The sequence below is a fragment of the Heteronotia binoei genome, chromosome 2, assembly GCF_032191835.1.
Source record: "Heteronotia binoei isolate CCM8104 ecotype False Entrance Well chromosome 2, APGP_CSIRO_Hbin_v1, whole genome shotgun sequence".
Taxonomy (NCBI): domain Eukaryota; kingdom Metazoa; phylum Chordata; class Lepidosauria; order Squamata; family Gekkonidae; genus Heteronotia; species Heteronotia binoei.
In genome coordinates, this window is record NC_083224.1 from 72,893,519 (window position 1) to 72,913,498 (window position 19,980).

Below are 19,980 nucleotides of genomic sequence, written 5' to 3' on the forward strand. Positions count from 1 at the left end.
AAATTTATAAGTACAATGCATTAGAGCCAGTGGGACTGAACAAGTGCCTTGAATTAAGCTGTTTCTTGTGACTTTGTAGCAGTTCCCCTTTAAGAAATGTGAAGAGAATGAGTGGGAGTGCTTATTTCTTCTGTTTGGGAGTAACTCAGTTGAGAACACCATGCCTGCTGAAAAAGACATAGGATGGTCATTAAAAAATAACTTAAAGCCTGGGCACTCCACTCTTTAAGAATTTTTTCTCCTCTATGTTGTAAGTATAAGAAGCTCACATTTGAAATTTTGTTATTATGTATGGGAGGCACTTGTCTGAAATAATCCTTTTCCTTATAGTAAAATGATACATTAAGAGAATATTGCTCAGCTATGGATCAAGGTTCCGAAACTGGACCTTTTGCATTGATTACTGGTCAGCTGAATTGATATTTTTATCTCCATGAGTAGCACCCTCAGAGATTTTTCTATATAGCTTCCTGGAGAATTTGTAACAGAATTTTGGAGAGCAGTTTTGACTTATGGAAGTATGGATTTGGGAGTGTGTTTTGTATGAATCCTATTGCGTGTAATTTCTAATTGTACTATTGAAAGTTCTTTGTTACTGTGTATTTTGATATTGTATGAGAGGCGTCTATTTGATATTACTATTTACTACTACATGGAAAAGAATTAGTGAAGACTGTTATGTTCTATTTACTGAGGGTTTCTTTAGCTTGATTTTGATTACCCCCAGGACTCTGGGTGTTTGCTTTATAGGCCTAGAACCAACAGAACTCTTGCCCTAGGAATACCACCTCATATTATCCTGCTGTGTTGATAAAGCACATGTACAAAAGGAAAAAAAGAGGGCAACATTTTACCAACTCTGCAGTGATGAAAGCACGAATGGAACTAAATGCAGTCCCTTTCCAGATTATGTATAAGGGAAAGTGTAACTCAACATTGAAAAACTGGAGCAAAAAACAGAGGAAAGCAACCCATCAGGAAGCAGACTTGTGACAGCACTTCAGCAAGAAGTACAAGTGTTTGATGAAAATATAGAACAAGTGTTTGATGCGAGAACAGCCTAAATGGCTTTAGCATATGAACTGATATTGGGGCTGTGGTACAATCCAAGTATACCATGTGCCTTTGCATAGGAATCAAGACATTTATGTTAATCTTTTAAGATGCTCTGAATGTTAAACAAACTGGAGAGCCAGTTTGATGTAGTGGTTAAGCGTGACAGACTAATCTGGAGAATCAGGTTTGATTCCCCACTCCTCCATATGCTGCCAGTTGAGTGATCTTGGGTCAGTCACAGTTCTCTCTCAGAGCTGTTCTCTCAAGAGCAGTTCTCTCAGAACTCTGTCAGCCCCACCTACCTCACAGGTTACCTATTGTGGGGAGAGGAAGGGAAGGAGATTGTAAACTGCTCTGAGACTCCAAGTAAAAGGTGGAATACAAATACAACTCTCCTTCATAGGTTTTATTTTTAACATACCTCAACTGTGCAAGTAATGTAGACAAATGAAGGAAAGTGCCTTACACTTTTTTCTGCTTAGAAACAGCCATCCAGATAATACCAGAAGTACCCAAAAACAGCAGGAAGCCAATCAGAGATCCTGTCAGAAAGCAAAGGAGGAATAAAATGAGGATATCTTAGAGTTTCAACAAAGGGCTAATATTCTAAACTCCCCTACCATGTAGTAAGGTCCACTCACTCTGGGATTCTTCCCACTAATTAAAATCTTGTTTATTAATGGGTCAAAAGTGGCATAATAGAACATCAGTGTAAAAGAAGCTTCCTATGAATATTTTGTTTTACAAGTTTGGATCTGCTGAGCTTGAAATCAGGTGCCAAATATTTACATATCCATTTGAGACAGTGGAAACTAAGATGGCATTTTCACCAATTAACTTCTCTCTGCAGGTTCCCACTTAGTCTTTCACATTCCATTTAGGAGTCCCCAGCAGACAGGAGCAGAATTTTTGGGGGGAGAGGGTGATGGACAGTAGTTGAAGATGTAAAATTCTCTAGTCACAATTTGTTGGATACAGCACATTGCAAACTATGAAATTGCTTAATAATAATACCAGGTGATTTGGGGGGTGGAGCCTATGGAGGAGGGGTTTGGGTAGGGGAGGGACTTCAGCAGGTTATGTTGCCACAGAGTCCAACTTCAAAGAAGATATTTTCTCCAGGATAACTGACCTCTGTCAGCTGAAGATCACTTGGAAATCTGGGAGGCCCATCTGGAGGTTGATAAATCCTACTTATTAATGTATGTAGCATTGTTCTACAGAATTCCAGTGGGTTTACTAGAAATTACTTACCAAAGCTTATCGAAGCCAAGAAATAGAAACCTAAAGTGGAAAATAAAATGAATGAGTTGTTTTTGAGATTGGGAAGGGGAGGAAATAAAAGGTACATATTTAATTAAAAATTCCCTAAACACTGTCAAGATTAAAAATTAGAAATCTGATTACTAGATTTATAACATTTGAGACATTTAATACTAACATCAGTTTTCTTTAGCAATACATTTTTTTCTTCAGAAAAACATCTTCAAAACTCTGAAACTTAAAAAAATATTTATTTGTACTGGGGACACCCACATATGTATTATGACAGTTCTTGCATCAATCAACTCATCAATGCCCTCTCAATGTGCCATTAAGCTATGATGTTGTTTTTGCCAAGTCAGTGGTAAGTATGCAGTAAGCTTATTTGAAACAGATTGTGCAGCTGTATAATATATGCAGCTTCCTATCCTGTACCTTGCTGTCATTTGACCTCTAGAGTACTGGTTCTCAAACATGAGCAACCTGGGAGGCCTCCTTTTGCCTTAAAAATCTCATAAACTGCTAAGCCCACCACACCAGCTTCCTCTTAAATAGTATGTTTTGCACATGCCCTACAAAAACAGCCAGTGTTAAAAACAAACCTAAGTAAATATTTTTTTTGTCTATACAGAGCCTATAAGAGGGTCTCAGAGTCAGCTGATTTCACAGGGACTGAATACATAAGGCTAACCCAAGGTCTGTTCCACTTGACTAGGGACACAAAGTGGTAACTCTTTCTTACAGTGGAAAGCAGAGAATGAAAACCAATTCCGTTTCATACCTGATGTAACTGTATTAAGGCTTTACCTCACTGGTGCCACTCAACCAATAAAAGCTCCTAGGGCTGAGAGATTGGAAGCCAGCAACGAAGCAATATATTTTCTGCTTCATGCTCTGAGATGATCTAGAAGCTAAGTTTTCATATCCTCCATTTTATCCTCATAACAATGCTATGAACATCACCCAATATCCTTATCACTCCAAAGGTGTCTGCCAAGCTGCAAGGCATGCCTAATATAATCATATCTCTTGTTTCAAGGGGTACTTAAGGCAATGTGAACCATTTCCAGGTATAGACAGGCAATCCTTAAGTATCCCTCATCAAATCTATCCATTGATAAAGGCAGCCTAACATCCAAACCACAGGGGATGAGCTGTCAAGAGGACATTTAAACCCATCATTCACAATATACTAAAACTGTTCAACAATCACCCCAACTTGGAATGCCATAAAAAGACCATTCCAAATCTGTGGAAAGCGTGCTAGGTTTTCCCACTACCTGGATACCCCTGTAAATACTTTGTAGGCTCCTCTTTTCCTCCTTGATACTCTGCCACCTTGGACCTCCATTGCATCAACCCCCAGACCTCTCTAGACCATAAGCCCTGGATTTAAAGTTGTATGTCCCTTTCCCCAAAAGTTCCAATCTCCTCCCTTCTTTCTTTTATAAAGTACACCCTCTTGTTTGTGCATGTGAGTGCTTAGGGACTCAGTTCTCAAGTACTGAGTGCTTTACATTTTTATTTTATTTTGTATGCAATAAATTTATGTGAAACAAATTTTGAGTCCAGTGGTACCTTTTGGATTGGATTTATTGGACTTACATCCTACCCTTTAATCTGAATCTCAGAGCAGCTTACAATCTCCTTTACCTTCCCCCTCCACAACAGACACCCTGTGAGGTAGGTGGGACTGAGAGAGCTCTTACAGCAGCTGCCCTTTCAGACAACTATGAGAGCTATGGCTGACTCAAGGCCATTCCAGCAGCTGCAAGTGGAGGAGTGGGGAATCAAACCCAGTTCTCCCAGATAAGAGTCTGCACACTTAACCACTACAGCAGACTGGCTCTACCTTTAAGTCCTTTAGTTTGTTCTACTGATTCAGACCAACACGGCTGCCCTCATGAATAAAGTTCTGTGTTTGTATTTACAATCACTCTGTCTTTCTTCATAATTTAATTTTGAGGTACCCCTACCAAGATTCACCCTAGCATACACAGCCTATAAAGTCTCATTTTATGACTTTCTGCAGCCTTTTAAAAGTGAATAATCCCTTCACTGCATCCAGTTTGGGTAATAAGTAACCATACTGGTTCTTTTCTGTCCTGTTCTAGGAAAATTCCTGTTCACAGTCCTAAAAAACAGATCTATTTTTGAATTAGGTCTGTAAGCATGAGAAGGCCTACCCGTCTTTGCAATGGAGTCATGACCCTCAAAATAATCCTGCTGTCCCCCAGGCAACCATAGATTTCAGTATGAGAAATGTGCTATGTGCAGCGCAGCAGTGCAGTGCAAAAAGGCAACCAAGATTCAGGCTTATTTCTAAACTACAACCACATCTGCAGACCTTCTTGTTTCTGTTCAGACATGTTGCAACCCTCTAGTGAATGTAATATCCAAGCCACAGGCTAGTCAGCCACATGCCAAGTAGAAAAATACAACCCAAAAGAGATGGAAATCCACTTGCGTTTTCTTGTAATCTCAGAAGCTCCCTGTCATCAGTATGAATCTGTCCATTAAATGGAAATCCTTCATCATCTCCAAAGACTACCCTTTGCCATTTGCTCACCTGGTTTACAAACTGGCACAGGAGGATCCCATACAAAATCATGTTGACACTGAATATATGGGCTACCTTCCAAGACATATCCATCCCCACATTGAACAGTCATATTATCTCCAGACTGAAACATGTTTATTATGCTTGCTTTTTTGCTACCAGGAATCTGTGGAAGGACACAGCCAATTGCTGAAAAACAAAATTGATGAAGGAGTTATCTGTATAAGGGTCATGATGAAAATTAAAAACATAAGTAAAGCCTGCTGGATCAGACTAGTGACTTATCTAGTCCAGCATCCTGTCTCACACAGTGGCCAACCAGTTGCTTTTGAGGGCAAAATAAAGTAGACATAGAGGCAGAGGCCTTCACTTGATGCTGCCTTCCTAGGACAGAAGTTGGGAGGCTTTCTGCCTCTTTACATGGAGGTTCTCTTTAGTTATCATGGCTAGTAACCACTGACGGACCTCTCCTCAGGAATCTAACTCCTTTTAAAGCTATCTATATTTGTCTACTGGCATTGAATTCCACAGTTTAATTATTCATTGGTCAAGAAATCTAGACAGAATGAGATAAGTTTGTTGCATCAATTTAATAGCAATAATTCATAATATTGCTATTACAGTACAGGTTACTAATGGCCTTCTAATGAATTACATGAAGTTTTTTTAAAGTTTTTTTTTTAAAGAAGCTGGTACTCATATATGAGATTGCACTGATTCCCACCTATTTCCCCTTTTCAGGACTTGGAAGACCCCTCACCACCACCACGTTCAAGTTCTCAGGACCAGTGAGTTCCCCCCCCCCCCCGCCAAAAAAAAGGTGTGATTATGTTTGATCACAAAAGTGAATAGATAAATTGTGCTTTAGTGTAAGAACTGAGGAAAAACTGGACAAATTACATTTTAAAATTTTTGTTTATGCCTTGGTTAACTTGATCAAACTGTCCAAACCGATCTTCTCTAAAAGAAGGGATGTCTGATGATTTATCATGTCAGCTTCTGGTTCCATTTCCAGTACATATGGATGGGGAAAAAAGACAGATTTTTTTTTTTAAATCCAGGCACTGTGCCAATTAAAGTACCACAGTAAGATATTTTCTCCCTACTACTCATCTTTTCTATATGAAATATACTGGTACTTATGTGTGCCTGTGCGATGCTCAAATATTATTCATGAAAACTTTTTATATGCTTCCATCAGTGATCCCAGACATCCTATTTGGGTTCTTCAGCTATAGCATGTCTACACTGATTTTTAATGCATTTCTTTGATATTTTTCCACTTAAGGATAGAAGTTGACTAATCTTAGGAGAGAGGCAGTTTGACATGCTTTGCACATTGTTAAAGAGGTAATCACATGTAAGAAACACCTTCGCAGCGAGGGGCAGGAAGAGTCCATGTGCCAGATTCTGTGCAATAAATGGTTGACTCACCAATCAGAGTGTACCCATGCTCACATGTGTATTTCACAGACATTCCATCATTAAACACTGCCAATTCCTGGCTGCCATGAAACCCATATTGGACTTGTGGGGGTCTATGGCATTGCATTGCTAAACAAATTTTTGGGGGGGATATGATCAAAATATGCTTGACCTTCATAGACTCACATTGTTACATTTTATCACAAGTATTCTATTAGGGTCTTGGATGCATGCATTCAGCGCTCTTGATCTTTTAAGTCTCATATATGTATTTCTGGTCAATATTGGCCATACATTCAGCACTTGGAGTTTGGGGCGTAGTGTGCAATTACAAGGATTATAGCCTTAAAGTATGTGTAATTACAAAAGTTAAGGGGTATAATTTGGGAAAGAAACCCTAACTCAGTTTCAGTTTATTATTATTATGGCTGATGGCCAGCATAGATCAAAACAAACTAATTTACATAAAATACAGAAAGTGCACGGCCAATGAGAGTATTATAGTACAATATGCAAGGACTTAAGAAGAAGGTATTTAAGGGGAGAGGGGATCTTATAGCATTCTTGACTGGGGGTGGGGGTGGGGGAGGAAGAAAATAAAGGAAGAAGAATGCAAAGCCTAAGGGACATTTTTATCACTCCTTTGTGTAGTCTTTGCAAATTCTAAAGACTGCAGCCAAAAATCTGGAGCAAGCAAGTGTAACTTGGGAATCAGAAGCTGCCAGAAGTATATTCCTTAATTCAGAGTGCGGAAGACCTATAAATTTCACCAGTAAAGGTTGGATAAATTTGGTTCATATTTCTTAATAGAGACTACAAACAAGCAGAGTATATTTGATAGTTTCTACTTTACCCGAACTCTTGTTTTCCTCATATGCACATGGAAGGTTGGATGCCTTTCAGTTTAAATCCTAGAACAGCTCCAGTCCCAGTCAAATCTATATAGCAGCTATTCTTATCAAAAGTGGGGTGAAAACTAACACTGAGGTACATACCCCTGACACAGAGAGGCACAGGAAGATCCCACGTGCTGTCAGATTGGCATTCAATTGTATTATTTCCTTTCAAAATGTAACCAGGGGCACATTCAAATGTGATTGTCTCCTTGGGTTTAAATTGCAATTTAGATATTGTTTTTCCTCCATTCTGAATTTCTGGGCGAATACAGCCCTTGTCTGTAAATGTAAATGAAAAAATAAAACCCATGTTAGATTCCATAATGTCTAAGAGATGGACAAAGGAATTCGGTGCAGCGGAACCACTTTCTTAATACAAAATCTTGAGCTAAAGTTTAAAATTCCACTTTTCCTTAATATGATATAAAGCTCTTTTAGTGGTAATTATCTTGAATGGAATTTTCTGCTAGTTAAGTTATTAATGGCTATGCTGATATAGTTTTCAGTAGGGTTTTGTTGTTTGCTAGCTTGCTTGCTTTCTGTCATCTATATTAAGGAAGAGTACACATCATGTTTCTTGGAGCTACCTCATTTTTTTCAACAAGCTTGGGAGCTACAAGTCACAAAATGGAAGTTCAACCAGTGGAGCAGGTGACAAAATTGCACATTGCACAAACTTACAGCATTTCAGAGCAGATAAGCAGAGCTCAGCTGGGGTCACTTTTGCACTGCTGCTTTACCACAGTAAACTACCACAACTTGTAACTTGCACTGTAGGGGGGATATATAGTTACCTGCTGCTATACTTTTTTGGAAGAGGCAAATAGCACCTTTGATGAAGAGAGAAAGGATGAATAGCACACCCCTTCCTCATCCAAAGAAAGAATGCATGGAGGAGGAGGAGAGCAGACATTGTGGTTTTCTCATTCAACCCATATTCTATGTGAGTGGCTCTCAACCAATGGTATGTCTCTCAGCAGCTGTGGGTCTCAGAAGAAGGCCAGATGAAAGGCAGGATTTTCATAACAATTATTAAGAATACACCCTGCTTCATCCCTCACAGCACTTGCAAGTGTGACATGCTACCTCATGCCAATCCTACCTGCTACAGATTATCCATCTATGAAAATTTAGCATGCTAGAAGTAAAACAGTATGCCTGTAAACATATAAAAACCTTTCTCAGGAAAAAGTGGGCTTTTTGTGGGTCCCATATAGGATTGCCAGTCCCCAGGATCTTCCAGTTTTGCAGGCTTCTTCCCACTGCCAGCCAGCTGGCCAGCAGGGGAAAGCCCCACCTCAACAGTCTCCATGAGCCTTTAACTCTCGGCAGAGTTAGGAGATGCCTGCAGTTGTTTGTGTTTCCAAATGTGTGTGTGCCTTTAAATCTCAACAGCTGGAGAGCTGGATGTGGGCAGGGTGAGCCAGCAGAGCCATGGAGTGTGTGCAACCTCTGAGAAAGGCAGGGAATGCAGCACAGTTCCTCTGGTTGTTTTGCACTCACTTCAAAAGTCGTTTCTTGTAGTAAAATGGATAGCAGCCTGTATGGAATGGAGGAAAACTCCACCCCCTAGGGTGAGCTCCATTCCTGTTTCTGTGTTAGTCTGAAGGAGCTGCTTGAAATACAGAAGATTGTCACATTCAGCAACTCCCATGGTGAGTAAATTGTCCCAGTGAGATCACAAAAGTGTGGGCTTACAAGTGTGAGCTGCTTTGTAAGTGTGTGTGCATGAAAGCCATGCTTGGAAATGCTTCCAAAGCCTGACAAAGGGATTTGTCAGGGTATGACAAATTTCACTTTCATTTAGTGGAAGTGCAGCTGCCAAGGTAGGCAAAAAAATAGGATGAGGAAATGAAGACTGTATTCATGGGAACTGCACTGCTGTGTTTCTATTTAGTTAGTTAGGGAATGGGAAGGTATCCTGGCTCCACCCCCGAAGTCCCCAGATATTTCTTGAGTTGGACCTGGCATCCCTAGTTGCAGAGCCTTTCAGAAAATGATTGCAGGGAACGTAAAGTGCAAAAGGTTGACAAGCACTCTTCTGTGTAATGAAGCTTCCAAAAGGCCCTCCAAATAGTTAGGTGTCCCTTATATTAAAGCTGGAGTCTTTGGATGGAGAAATGGAGAATAATATATGTTTCCTGGTCAGCCCCTGCTGTAGTGGTTAGAATGGAATAGCCCAAGAGCCAATAGTTAATAACAACTTACACCTTGAATAAAACTATGTTGGTCTTAAAGGTGCCACTGGACTTGAACTTTGTTCTGCTGCTTCAGACCAACACAGCTTGTTGGCTACCCACCTAAATCTATTATGTTTTATTATAAGCTCCAATTTCCAACAATTTTTTAATAACACTGTTTGATATTATAAAAATGACCAAGTATGTTACAGAAACAAAATTCAGCAGGGCTTCACCTTTACACTGAGGGACAGGTGGCTCCCAGATTCCAGAAGACAGACAGTATATTGTTGCTGCACCAGTGAGAAAGTAGCCTGGGTCACAAAGGTAAGTCACTGAGGATCCATAGGCAAAATCTTTCAGAATTTCAGTGTCAGGTTTCCCATTGGCAATCTTTTCAGGTGCAAGACATCCTATGGAGAAAAAATTTCAATATGAAATGATTATTCCAAAATATAGATTACAGCCGGAACCTCTTGTATAGAAGTAAGTCCAATTAATTTCAGGAGAGCTCATTTCCATTTAGATGTATTTAGGACTGCATTGTTTGACTGTGTAACCCTGTACCAAAGAACCGTGCAGATCAAGGGAGATAAAATTTAACAATGTTACAAAATTACATTTTAGAGACTGAAATTTTTGGCACAAAATTCTTCACCTCCTGTTGTGCTTAATACTATCAACTAGTCTGAATTTTTAATACATTTTATACATTGTTTTTCAGTGTTGGACAAATTAAAGGCTGAATTCAGACACCATGCATCTTCTTCGTGATTTCTGTGCTTCACATTCATGGGATGAAGCGCCAGCGCCGATCCCCGATCGGTAATACAAAAGTCCGGGATTTTTCACCGCCCAACCCCAGTAGGCATGCACGACAGCCCCAGTGTGCATGCCCACCCGGTGGGCTTTAATATTACACCAGTTCCTTCTTTATCGCCGTGTCGGATAGACACGTTTGGTTGTCACTCTGGTCGGTAGTTACTTACCTTTTTCTTCTCCGAGTTTCTCTCATTTTTTCTTTGTTCTTCTTTTCCTTGTTATACAAAAACAAAAAAGAGAAAGAGACTTCAGTTAGTTGTTACAACCCTTCGGGGCTCCCCCCCCCTCCTCCCATCACTCCTTGTCTATGGAAAAGCGTTGAGGGTTTTTCAAACGGTGCCTGAAGTGCAGGAGCAAAATTCCTCCTCCAGACGGACACTCTTTGTTTGCTGTGCCTTGGAATCCTGTCATCACTGCTCAAAATTCTCTAAGCAGATGAGAAAGAATCGAGCTGCAACGCTTTTGGCGGCACTGTTGAAATCGACTCTTGCACTGCAGATGTTGACACTGGCATCACCAGTGCTTTGATGGCCATCGCAGCATCGACATCGATTCTGGCATCATTATTGAGCCAACTGACTCAACTGCTTCAGGGAACCGACCGCCCCCACAAACGTGTGCGCTCGGCGTCCCAGTCCAAACCATCGACCCCGGCCAAGAAGTCCAAAGGAGTAAGGGACTCTCACTCCGCTGAGCCCAGGAAGCATAAGGATAAGAAGAGGTGCCAAGATTGGCAGACCCTTCTCCACCACCGAAAGACCCGGCAATCGTTTTGGGGGAACCTCCGGAAAAAATCCTCGCTTCACCAATTCGACTGAAGAGCCCCTTGGGTCTGATGAATGTTATGCATACCTCCCTTTCTGGCTCTGATCAGGAGGTTGACCCTACAGAGCGGTTGGCTGATTTGAAGGAGGGCAATCCTAGTTCGGCATCGGACTTTGAAGTCTCGCAGCTGAGGGACCACTCAACACTGAAAATGCCGCTGATGCTCCAGCCTGAGAGGTTCATGGAGACTTCAGGTCCCTTTTGACGTCTGCATCCTCTACCCAACTGGGATGCACGACCGTGGGCTTATCCCTTTGGAGGCTACCCCTACCATTCACCTTATCCCTGGTACCCTCCTCAGAACCCAGACTGGGATCAACGTCCTGAGGCCTCGCACCACTCCAGAGTATCGGCACATTCACCACCTGATTGCTGAGGTTCATCAATGCTGACTTCGACCCCGAAGTTGGTCAGGAAGTCAGCACGTTCCAGTGGTCCAAACGTTGAGCAAACTTCCTTGACTAGGATTACTGTAGACGTCCCAGGCTTACCATCTGCGGAGAGGGCTTCTTGCTCTTCACTGACCTCCGATGAAGATGAGGAGGAGCAGTCAGGACATCAGGAAGAGTCTTCACCAGAATCCAGGATAGCTGAGGATCTTCCAATCTCTCCTTCTGAGGATCTGAAATACTATGGGGAGCTAATTAAAAGACTTGTCTTTGCCAGTGGTCCAGCCTCAACCAGCCTCAACCAGATACAGTCTTTGACATTATGCAGAACGACACCTCCACAGCTGTAGCCCTTCCCATTGCTAAGGTTATCTTGCAAGCCATTAAGGATCCTTGGTCCAAGCCTGCCTCAGCACCTATCTCTTCCAAACGTATGGATCATATGTACAGGATCCAGGAACAAGGTGCAGAGTTTCTTTTCAGTCATCCACGCCCCAACTCCATGGTGGTGTCATCCTAGTCCAAGGCCAAGAAGACCCATGCCTCACCTCCAGATAAAGAGGGAAAGAGGATTGATACTTTTGGCAGGTGCTTTTATTCTGCGGGCACACTTGGGATAAAGATTTCTAATTATTCTGTCTGCATAGCAAGATATCAGTATTCCCTTTGGGAGCAACTCTCACCGCTGTTAGCTGCTTTGCCTGAGGATAAGCGTAACCAGGCAAAAAGGGCTCAGAGAGAAGGGATGCTCCTGGCAAAACAACAGCTGCAGGCCTCTAAGCATATGGTGGACACTGCAGCCAAAACACTTACCTCGACCATTACGTTGCATTGTCACTCATGGCTTCGTTCCACCACCCTCCAGTTAGACACCAGATCCTGGGTTGAGGATCTTCCCTTTGAAGGTAAGGGTCTATTCACCTCCACTACGGATGCAGTCCTACAAGAAATGGACGTCATGTAATCTGGGAGTACCTTCATCTTCCTCTCGCCCTGGCAAGCCTCATCCATGGTCTAAGCAATGGCCTAAGAAGCCCTACCACACCAAATTTCCTGAGAGTTCGTGGAAGCCGTGCACAGGCCAGCATGAGTCTAAGAGTTCCTTCGCTGCAGGAGGAAAAGCTAAGTTTTTTTCTTTCTCTTCTCAAATGGGAAAGTTGAAGACTAGCAGGAATCCCAAGCAGGGACTTTGACTTCGGCACCCTCCCTTCTCCCCCCCCCCCCCTCCTCCGGACCCACCCTCCTCCACAGATTTCTACAAGCATGGCGGCAGATCACCACCGACAAGTGGGTCTTGTCCATCATACAGGAGGATTATGCAATAGAATTTGTTCAGCCCCCTTCTCATTCCAGATTGGTGATCATATACCCTCCAGCTGTTCAGCTGGAGGAAGTTCAGTATCTTCTCAGCAAGCAGGCAATAGAACCTGTTCCTGATCATCTCATGGGTCAGGGGTTTTACTCCAGATACTTCACGGTTCCCAAGCGGGACGGTGGACTTCGTTCGATCATGGATCTGAGGGGCCTGAACGAATTCATCGCTTATCAGAAGTTCAGAATGCTGACCCTGCAAAGCATCCTTCCACTCATCAACAAGGGAGATTGGATGGTTACCCTGAACTTGAAGGATGCCTATTTCCACATTAGCATCCTCCCCAGTCACAGGAGGTTTCTTCATTTTGCCATTGGGATGCACCATTTCCAATACCGGGTGCTCCCTTTTGGGCTCTCCAAGGCCCCCAGGGTCTTCACAAAGACCATGGTTATTGTGATGGCTTACCTTCGTCTCCAGGGTATCATCCTTTTTCCCTATGTAGACAATTGGTTGGTGGTTGCTGTGTCCGAAGCTGCTGTCAGAGCGCATTTACAAGTGATTCTCAAACTTTTGAGCGCACTAGGACTTCTGGTGAACGTAAAGAAGTCTCACCTGGTTCCAGCGCAAAGAGTTCAGTTTATAGGAGCGATTCTGGACACCACCCAGCACCTAGCATTTCTTCCAGATTCCCAAGTGTTGGATATCATCTCCCTGGTTCAACTCCTTCAGACGGCAAGATGCGCTTCTGTTCTGCAGATCCAATGTCTCTTGGGCCTCATGACGGCTACTACCAATGTTTTGCACTTCGCAAGGTTGAGGATGCAAATCCTTCAGCTCTGGTTCCTCAGAAATCACAATCCAGTGAGAGATGTCCTGTCCAAGATTCTGCAAATTCCTTCGCTGGTGCTATGCTCTTTAGATTGGTGGAGGATGAAGTCCAATCTTTGCAGAGGAGCTCCATTTCATCTCTCACTTCCCTCGGTCACGGTAACAATGGATGCCTCGCTGTGGGGATGGGGAGTGCATCTAGGAGATCTTTGCATAGGTGGCCCATGGCCCCCGTCAATGACTCACCATCATATCATTTTCTTGGCGCTCATGGCAGTTCATCTAACCTTAAAGTCGTTCCTACCCCTGATCAATGGTCAGACTGTAGCTGTGATGTCAGACAACACGACAGCTGTGAGTTATATAAACCATCAAGGGAGGGACTGTGTCCAGAAAGCTGTGTGAGTTGGTGATGCAGCTTTGGGAGACCTGCACAGCCTCCCAGACCTTCCTTGTAGCTACGCACCTGCCAGGGGAGCTCAATGTTCAAGTGGACTCCCTGAGCAGGAGGGAGGTTTCCCATCATGAATGGGAGATGAACTGGAGATACCTCAAACCTCTGTTCTGAGCTTGGGGTCATCCCAGAATAGACGTATTTGCCACAGCAGACAATCGAAAATGCAAACAATTCTGCTCCAGAGGAGGGACAGACCCAAGGTCTCTAGGGAACGGTCTTCTACTTCCGTGGGCAAACAAGTTCCTCTACCTGTTTCCACCCTTGCCTCTCCTCACCAGAGTGCTTCACAGGTTGGCCCAGGAGCGTCCGGAGTGCATCCTAGTTGCTCCCTGATGGCCGAGACAGAGCTGGTTTTTCCTAGCCATGGCAGGGGTTGTCACCACAAGTTTCCGTCAGAACCAGATCTCCTTTTGGCTCAAGGAGGTTGCCTGTTTCACCACGACATCCCTCATCTCAAATTGACGGCTTGGAGGGTCAGCTTTTAGAATTTTCTGACAGAGTGAAACATGTGGTGTTGAACAGTAGAAAGCTGTCAACTCGCCGCTCCTTTGTGGGAAAATGGTCGAAGTTCCTGTCCTTTCTGCGGGACAAAGGGTATCAGTGCACATTCTGCTGGTCTTGAGCTTGTGTTTGAGTTCTTACTGACTCTTGATGATGCTGGACTTAATCATTCCTCGATTCGAGTATATCTGGCTGCCATTTCGGCTCATCATGACCCTGTGGATGGCGCATCGGTTTTCACACACCAGCATACAAAATGTTTTTTGAAGGGTCTCCTATGGCTTCACCCACCATCTAAGGTTCCTCCTCCTGCTTGGGATCTGCCATTGGTCTTGGAACGGCTCTCGAGGCAACCCTTTGAACCCTTAGCTACCTGCCCGTTGCATCTTCTCACCTGGAAGACTGCCTTCTTAGTGGTCGTCACTATGGCCAGAAGGGCAGGTGAGTTAGTGGCTCTGCGGTGTGATGCTCTATTCATCTCTTTTCAGGACGATGGGGTATCCTTGGCCCCGGACATTTCGTTCCTCTCTAAGGTGGTGTCTAGTTTCCACCTCAATTTGGAAGTGTTTCTGCCTACATTTTACCCTTCTCCTCCTTCTGCAGAAGAAAGATGTCTGCACACCCTGGATGTTAAGAGGGCACTGTTGTTTTTTGTGCATCACACCAAGACGTTTCAAAAGGATCCCAATCTATTTGTCTCCTATGCAGCCCCTAGGTTGGGTTTCAAGATCTCTGCACAGAAGCTTTCTAAGTGGATCACGGAAGCTGTTAAACTCTGCTACCTTTTGGCTAAGCATCCCTTGCCAGAGCCACTTCATGCGCATTTCACTAGGGCTATGGCTATGTCCACAGCATTTCTGAAGGGTGCTTCCTTGGCAGACATCTGTTTGGCTGCAACCTGGGCATCTCCTCATGTCTTCATGCGACATTATGCCCTAGATGTCCGGAAGCATTACAGAGCACAGCTGGGTACCCTGGTCCTTCAAGCCAGCTCCCTCCTCCAGGTAAGCCTAGCTTGCTAATCTCCCATGAGTGTGAAGCACAGAGACCATGAAGAAGATAAACATCTGTAACTGATGATCTTCGAGTGGTCATCTGTGCATTCACACTACCTGCCCTCCTTCCCCTCTGCTGCCGATCATGGTACCCTTGATAGGTGGCGGTGGGAAGGAACTGGTGGGATATTCGCGCCTACCGGGTGGGCATGAGCACTGGGGCTGTGGCTCATGCCTACCGGGGTTGGGCAGCGAAAAATCCTGGACTTTTGTATTACCGATCGGGGATCGGTGCTTGTGCTTCATCCCATGAGTGTGAATGCACAGATGACCACTCGAAGATCATCAGTTACAGGTAGGAAACTTGTTTTTTCAGGGCAAATGTGTACTTATGTCCCAGCCAATTCTCAGCTTTGTAAAGAACATCTACATCTCTCCTTCTGACAAATTTGGCCAAAAGTTTTCACATTTGCAAGGAACATTCACAACTAATAGATCATGCAGCAGTAATTACCCACACCTGTGTTGCATGCTGCAGTTTTATGGGCTTTGTATAATGTTATATTTGATCATTGGAAAGCAAAGCTGATTAGTTGGTATGCATCATACTCTCATTTTTTGTATGTCTGGACTGGTGTTAAATAGAACAGATTCTTAAAAGCTACAATCCTTTGCTACCTTTGCTACAATCCAACAAGTGGCTCGCTGTTATAGGTGCACTGTGTACATAAAAGTGGTTTTTCTGCACCTGCAGATCCACACTGGATACTGCCACGCATGAGCTAAAAGGACAGATCCAAAGGTCAGCCTTCCTTCTGTACTCATCAGTCAGTACTGTATTGTGAATGATCTCTGCATGTGTATCCAACCAATTTGATGTAGTATCTAGCACAGTAGTATCTACTATCTAATCAGATGAAAGAACCAAGTTCTGATATGTTTCTGGATAGCTATGAGACTGTGCATCTGTACAGGCCCATAGGTGCCTCTGTACAGATATGTCAACATGTTAGGGATTGGGAGGAAGCAAGAATGAAAAGAACCTTTGCATTGTGGAGGTTCACTCCAGTTTGTAGAGCCTGAGCCCTGTAAAGTATAAGTAACCATAGGATTTCCAACAAGGAAATAGCCAGCATCACAAACATAGATAACAGACATCTGATATGTGAAGTCTGCTCCAAAATAGCTTCCATGGGCAATCCGTGGGGGCAATGGGCACCTCATTACTGAAAACGAATGATACAAAATGTCAACTGAGTATTAACAGTATTTCCTCAATTTACTTATGCCCAACAAGCCAAGTCAGACAAGAAAATAAGATACCTTCACATTGTGCTATAGGCTGACTCCATGCTCCAGAAATTGTACAGTGACTGGAGGCATCTCCAATGAGCAAGTAGCCAGGGTTACAAGTATAATTTACATATATGCCAATAGGAAAGTTTGCCAGTCCATGACCATTTTAAATGAACGAGTACATCATTACAATATAGTGTTATACCAGGATTTTATTTACTGCAATATGGTAAGTATTGATTTAAACTTCTAAAACATGTTAGGGATTGGGAGGAAGCAAGAATGACAGCTGAAAAGACAAGAGCTTCTCACAGGTTTAAAGCATGTACAACAATGAACACACAAGCAGAGAGGTCTCATAATGGAAAGTTCTCCCCTGACATGTGGATTCAGGGCTTTTTTTGACAGGAACACACAGGAATGCAGTTCCGGCTGGCTTGGCATCAGGGGGTGTGGCCTAATAGGCAAATGAGTTCCTGCTGGCTTTTTCTACAAAAAAGCCCTGTGTAGATTCATTAGAAAGATTACACAGAGCCCTATGCTTGTACAAAATTATACATGTATGGCTCTACACACATACTGACTGCCCCCAAATGATACGTTGAATACAAAGGAGAAATGCAATCTGATCCTCAAACACCCATTCATCAACAAAAAATGCAGTTCAATTAATTGTTTTATATACAATTTTACTTTAATTGTATCTATTGTTAAATTCCATTGGAACCAATTCCCCCCAAAACAATGTGCCCTCAGAAAGATGTTCCACCAGGCATTTGGATGAGGACAGTGACAGGACAATATTTTTTTTTAAAAAAAGCCATTTTCACAACCAACCCCCACCCCCCGAGGCCTGTGGTAGTTAAAATCTTTTTCCCACCATCTTGGGAACCGCACTGCTTTATCTGTTGGTATGCTTCATGGATTTCAATGTCGGTTTTTAATCCATTATACTTGTTTTCATTGTAAACTGCCCTGAGTCCTGGTGGCCTAAGAAATCCAATTTAATAATAAATAAATAAATACATGTGCTGCAGCTCACTCTGTGCTGCAGCTCGCCTCGAAATTGCTGCCAATTGGAAAAATTCCAAACCTTTTATCTGTATTGAATTGGTTAATCAAAGTTCATGAAATCTGTGTGCAAGATAAGCTCACAGTTTCTCTTATGCAACAGGATTTGGATTCTTACAATTTGTGGCTGTTTGGTTTCCCTTCCTTGAGTATCTTGCAATGAAAAATCAATATTCTGTACTACTAGAAGTAATTAATTTTATTTATTAGTTTAATTTAGCATTTTTACTTGTAACATTCAGCTCATAAAATGTGATGTTTTTAATTCTTTTTTGTTTTCCTTGTTTCTCTTTTTATATATTGATATATCAATTTGTTTGTAACACCTTTTGAAGTTCAATAAAAGGTTTTAAAAACTTTGTTTAGTTCCCTAGTGCTGCCCAGAGAGCATGTGAACACTTGAGACACTTTGTTATTCTGATTCTATGTCCAGTTTAAGTAGGCCGGAGAACAAAAACATTGAAACTATTTTTAAAAATTCAGGAACCTGGCTAATATAAAAGACCATCCACAGGAACCAAGATAAGCTTGTCTTCACCATTCATCCTTGCTTCATAAGTGATGTTGCTTAGTAATTTAAAAAGGTAGTCCCCTGTGCTAGCAGCAATCCATTACCAACCCATGGGGTGACATCACATTACCAACCCATGGGGTGATATCACATCATGGCGCTTTCTTGGCAGACTTTTTATGGTGTGGTTTGCCATTGCCTTTTCCAGTCATCTACACTTTACCCCCAACAAGTTGGGTACTGATTGTACTGACCTCAAAAGGATGGAAGACTGAATCAGCCTTGAGCTGGCTACCTGAACCTAGCTTCCACCAGGATCCAACTAAGGTTGTGAGCAGAGCGTGGACTGCAGTACTGCAGCTCACCACTCTGCGCCACAGGGCTCATGCTTAGTAACTTAAGATGGCCACTATTCTGCTCACATATTGTCAGCAGAGGTAAGTAGGGAGGGAACCCAGTGAATTCTTTGTGCACAGTGGAGCTGATGATTCCGTCCTAGTTTACGTGTTCCATATGCACATGGATGTTTCATTAATCCCTTAGCTCTTTCTCCACTAAAATAGAAGGGAGGCAGTTTGACATTCTTTGCTCATTGTTAAAGAAGTCAACACATGTAAGAAACTCACCTTTGCAGTGAGGGGCAGGGAGAGTCCATGTGCCAGATTCAGTGCAATAAATGGTTGCCTCACCAATCAGAGTGTACCCATGCTCACATGTGTATTTCACAGACATTCCATCACTAAACACTGCCAATTCCTGGTTGCTGTGAAACCCATTTTGGACTTGTGGGGGTTGATGGCAGTGCATGACTAAAAGGAGAAGGAGAGAAGCTTACTGCAGAATTGTTGACTGAATTATGCTTCAAGGCTTCATATGCTACCTTCTGTCACATGTTTCCAGTTAGACTCATGGCTATGTGCATTCAATGCATCTGATTTCTTTAGTCGCAAGAGCAACTGTGTGCAGGGCATAGTGCCAGGGGAAGAACAATGTAATGGTACAAAGCCCTGTATTATGTCTGTATTTTCTGGTCAAGATTCTGCTCATGCCATGCAATTTTAATCCCACAACCATGAGGAGTCTGGGGCACACTGCAGAACAACAACAATATCACAGCCTCTCAGATACTGTAGCTTTGGGAGGAAAATCCCTAACATGCACACACATTTATGGAGGTTTTTCACCTCAAATCCTGAACCTGCTTCTGTCCCACAGAAACATTCTCAGAAGTTGGAAAAAAAATTCAAACCAAGTCTTACATACCTCTGACACAGAGAGGCACAGGGAAATCCCATCTGCTGTCAGGTTGGCATTGAATTGTAGTGTTGCCTTTCAAGATATAACCATGGTCACACTCAAATGTGACTTTCTCCATTGGTTTAAAGAGCAGGTTGGAGCTTGATTTTCTTCCATTCTGAATTTCTGGACCAACACATCCCTTGACTGCAAATGTAAATCCAAAATTACACCCAGCATAAGGATCACAGATGTATTAGTTTCAGAGGGGTGAGGCTATAGGTTACATCCCCTTTGTGCATAGAGTGTCCCTAGTTCAACCTACCCACTATCCATGTCTCTACGGGTGATGTG

At 42.8% G+C, this 19,980-nt stretch overlaps 1 protein-coding gene across 1 annotated transcript; it reads right to left on the reverse strand.

Moving 5' to 3' along the window:
* Window positions 1-2,302: 2,302 nt before the first annotated feature.
* Window positions 2,303-19,835, reverse strand: LOC132567314 (complement receptor type 2-like). The gene is made up of 8 exons (XM_060232995.1): window positions 19,654-19,835; window positions 18,946-19,199; window positions 16,836-16,974; window positions 16,556-16,738; window positions 9,617-9,793; window positions 7,300-7,479; window positions 4,889-5,068; window positions 2,303-2,340 (listed from the first exon to the last, which is right to left on the reverse strand). The coding sequence occupies exons 1-8, from the start codon at window positions 19,763-19,765 to the stop codon at window positions 2,303-2,305; spliced, it is 1,263 nt and encodes a 420-aa protein (XP_060088978.1). The 5' UTR covers window positions 19,766-19,835.
* Between the last annotated feature and the right edge of the window lie 145 nt (window positions 19,836-19,980).

Excerpts from the sequence above, each read along its gene's own strand:
- LOC132567314 (XM_060232995.1), bottom strand. The coding sequence starts at position 19,765 with ATGGAGAAAGTCACATTTGAGTGTGACCATGGTTATATCTTGAAAGGC. Across the intron at positions 7,480-9,616 it reads ACCTGTCCCTCAGTGTAAAG|ACAAGGGCTGTATTCGCCCA; the intron begins GTGAAGCCCTGC and ends TTACATTTACAG. Across the intron at positions 5,069-7,299 it reads TGTGCCTCTCTGTGTCAGGG|CAATTGGCTGTGTCCTTCCA; the intron begins GTATGTACCTCA and ends TTTGTTTTTCAG.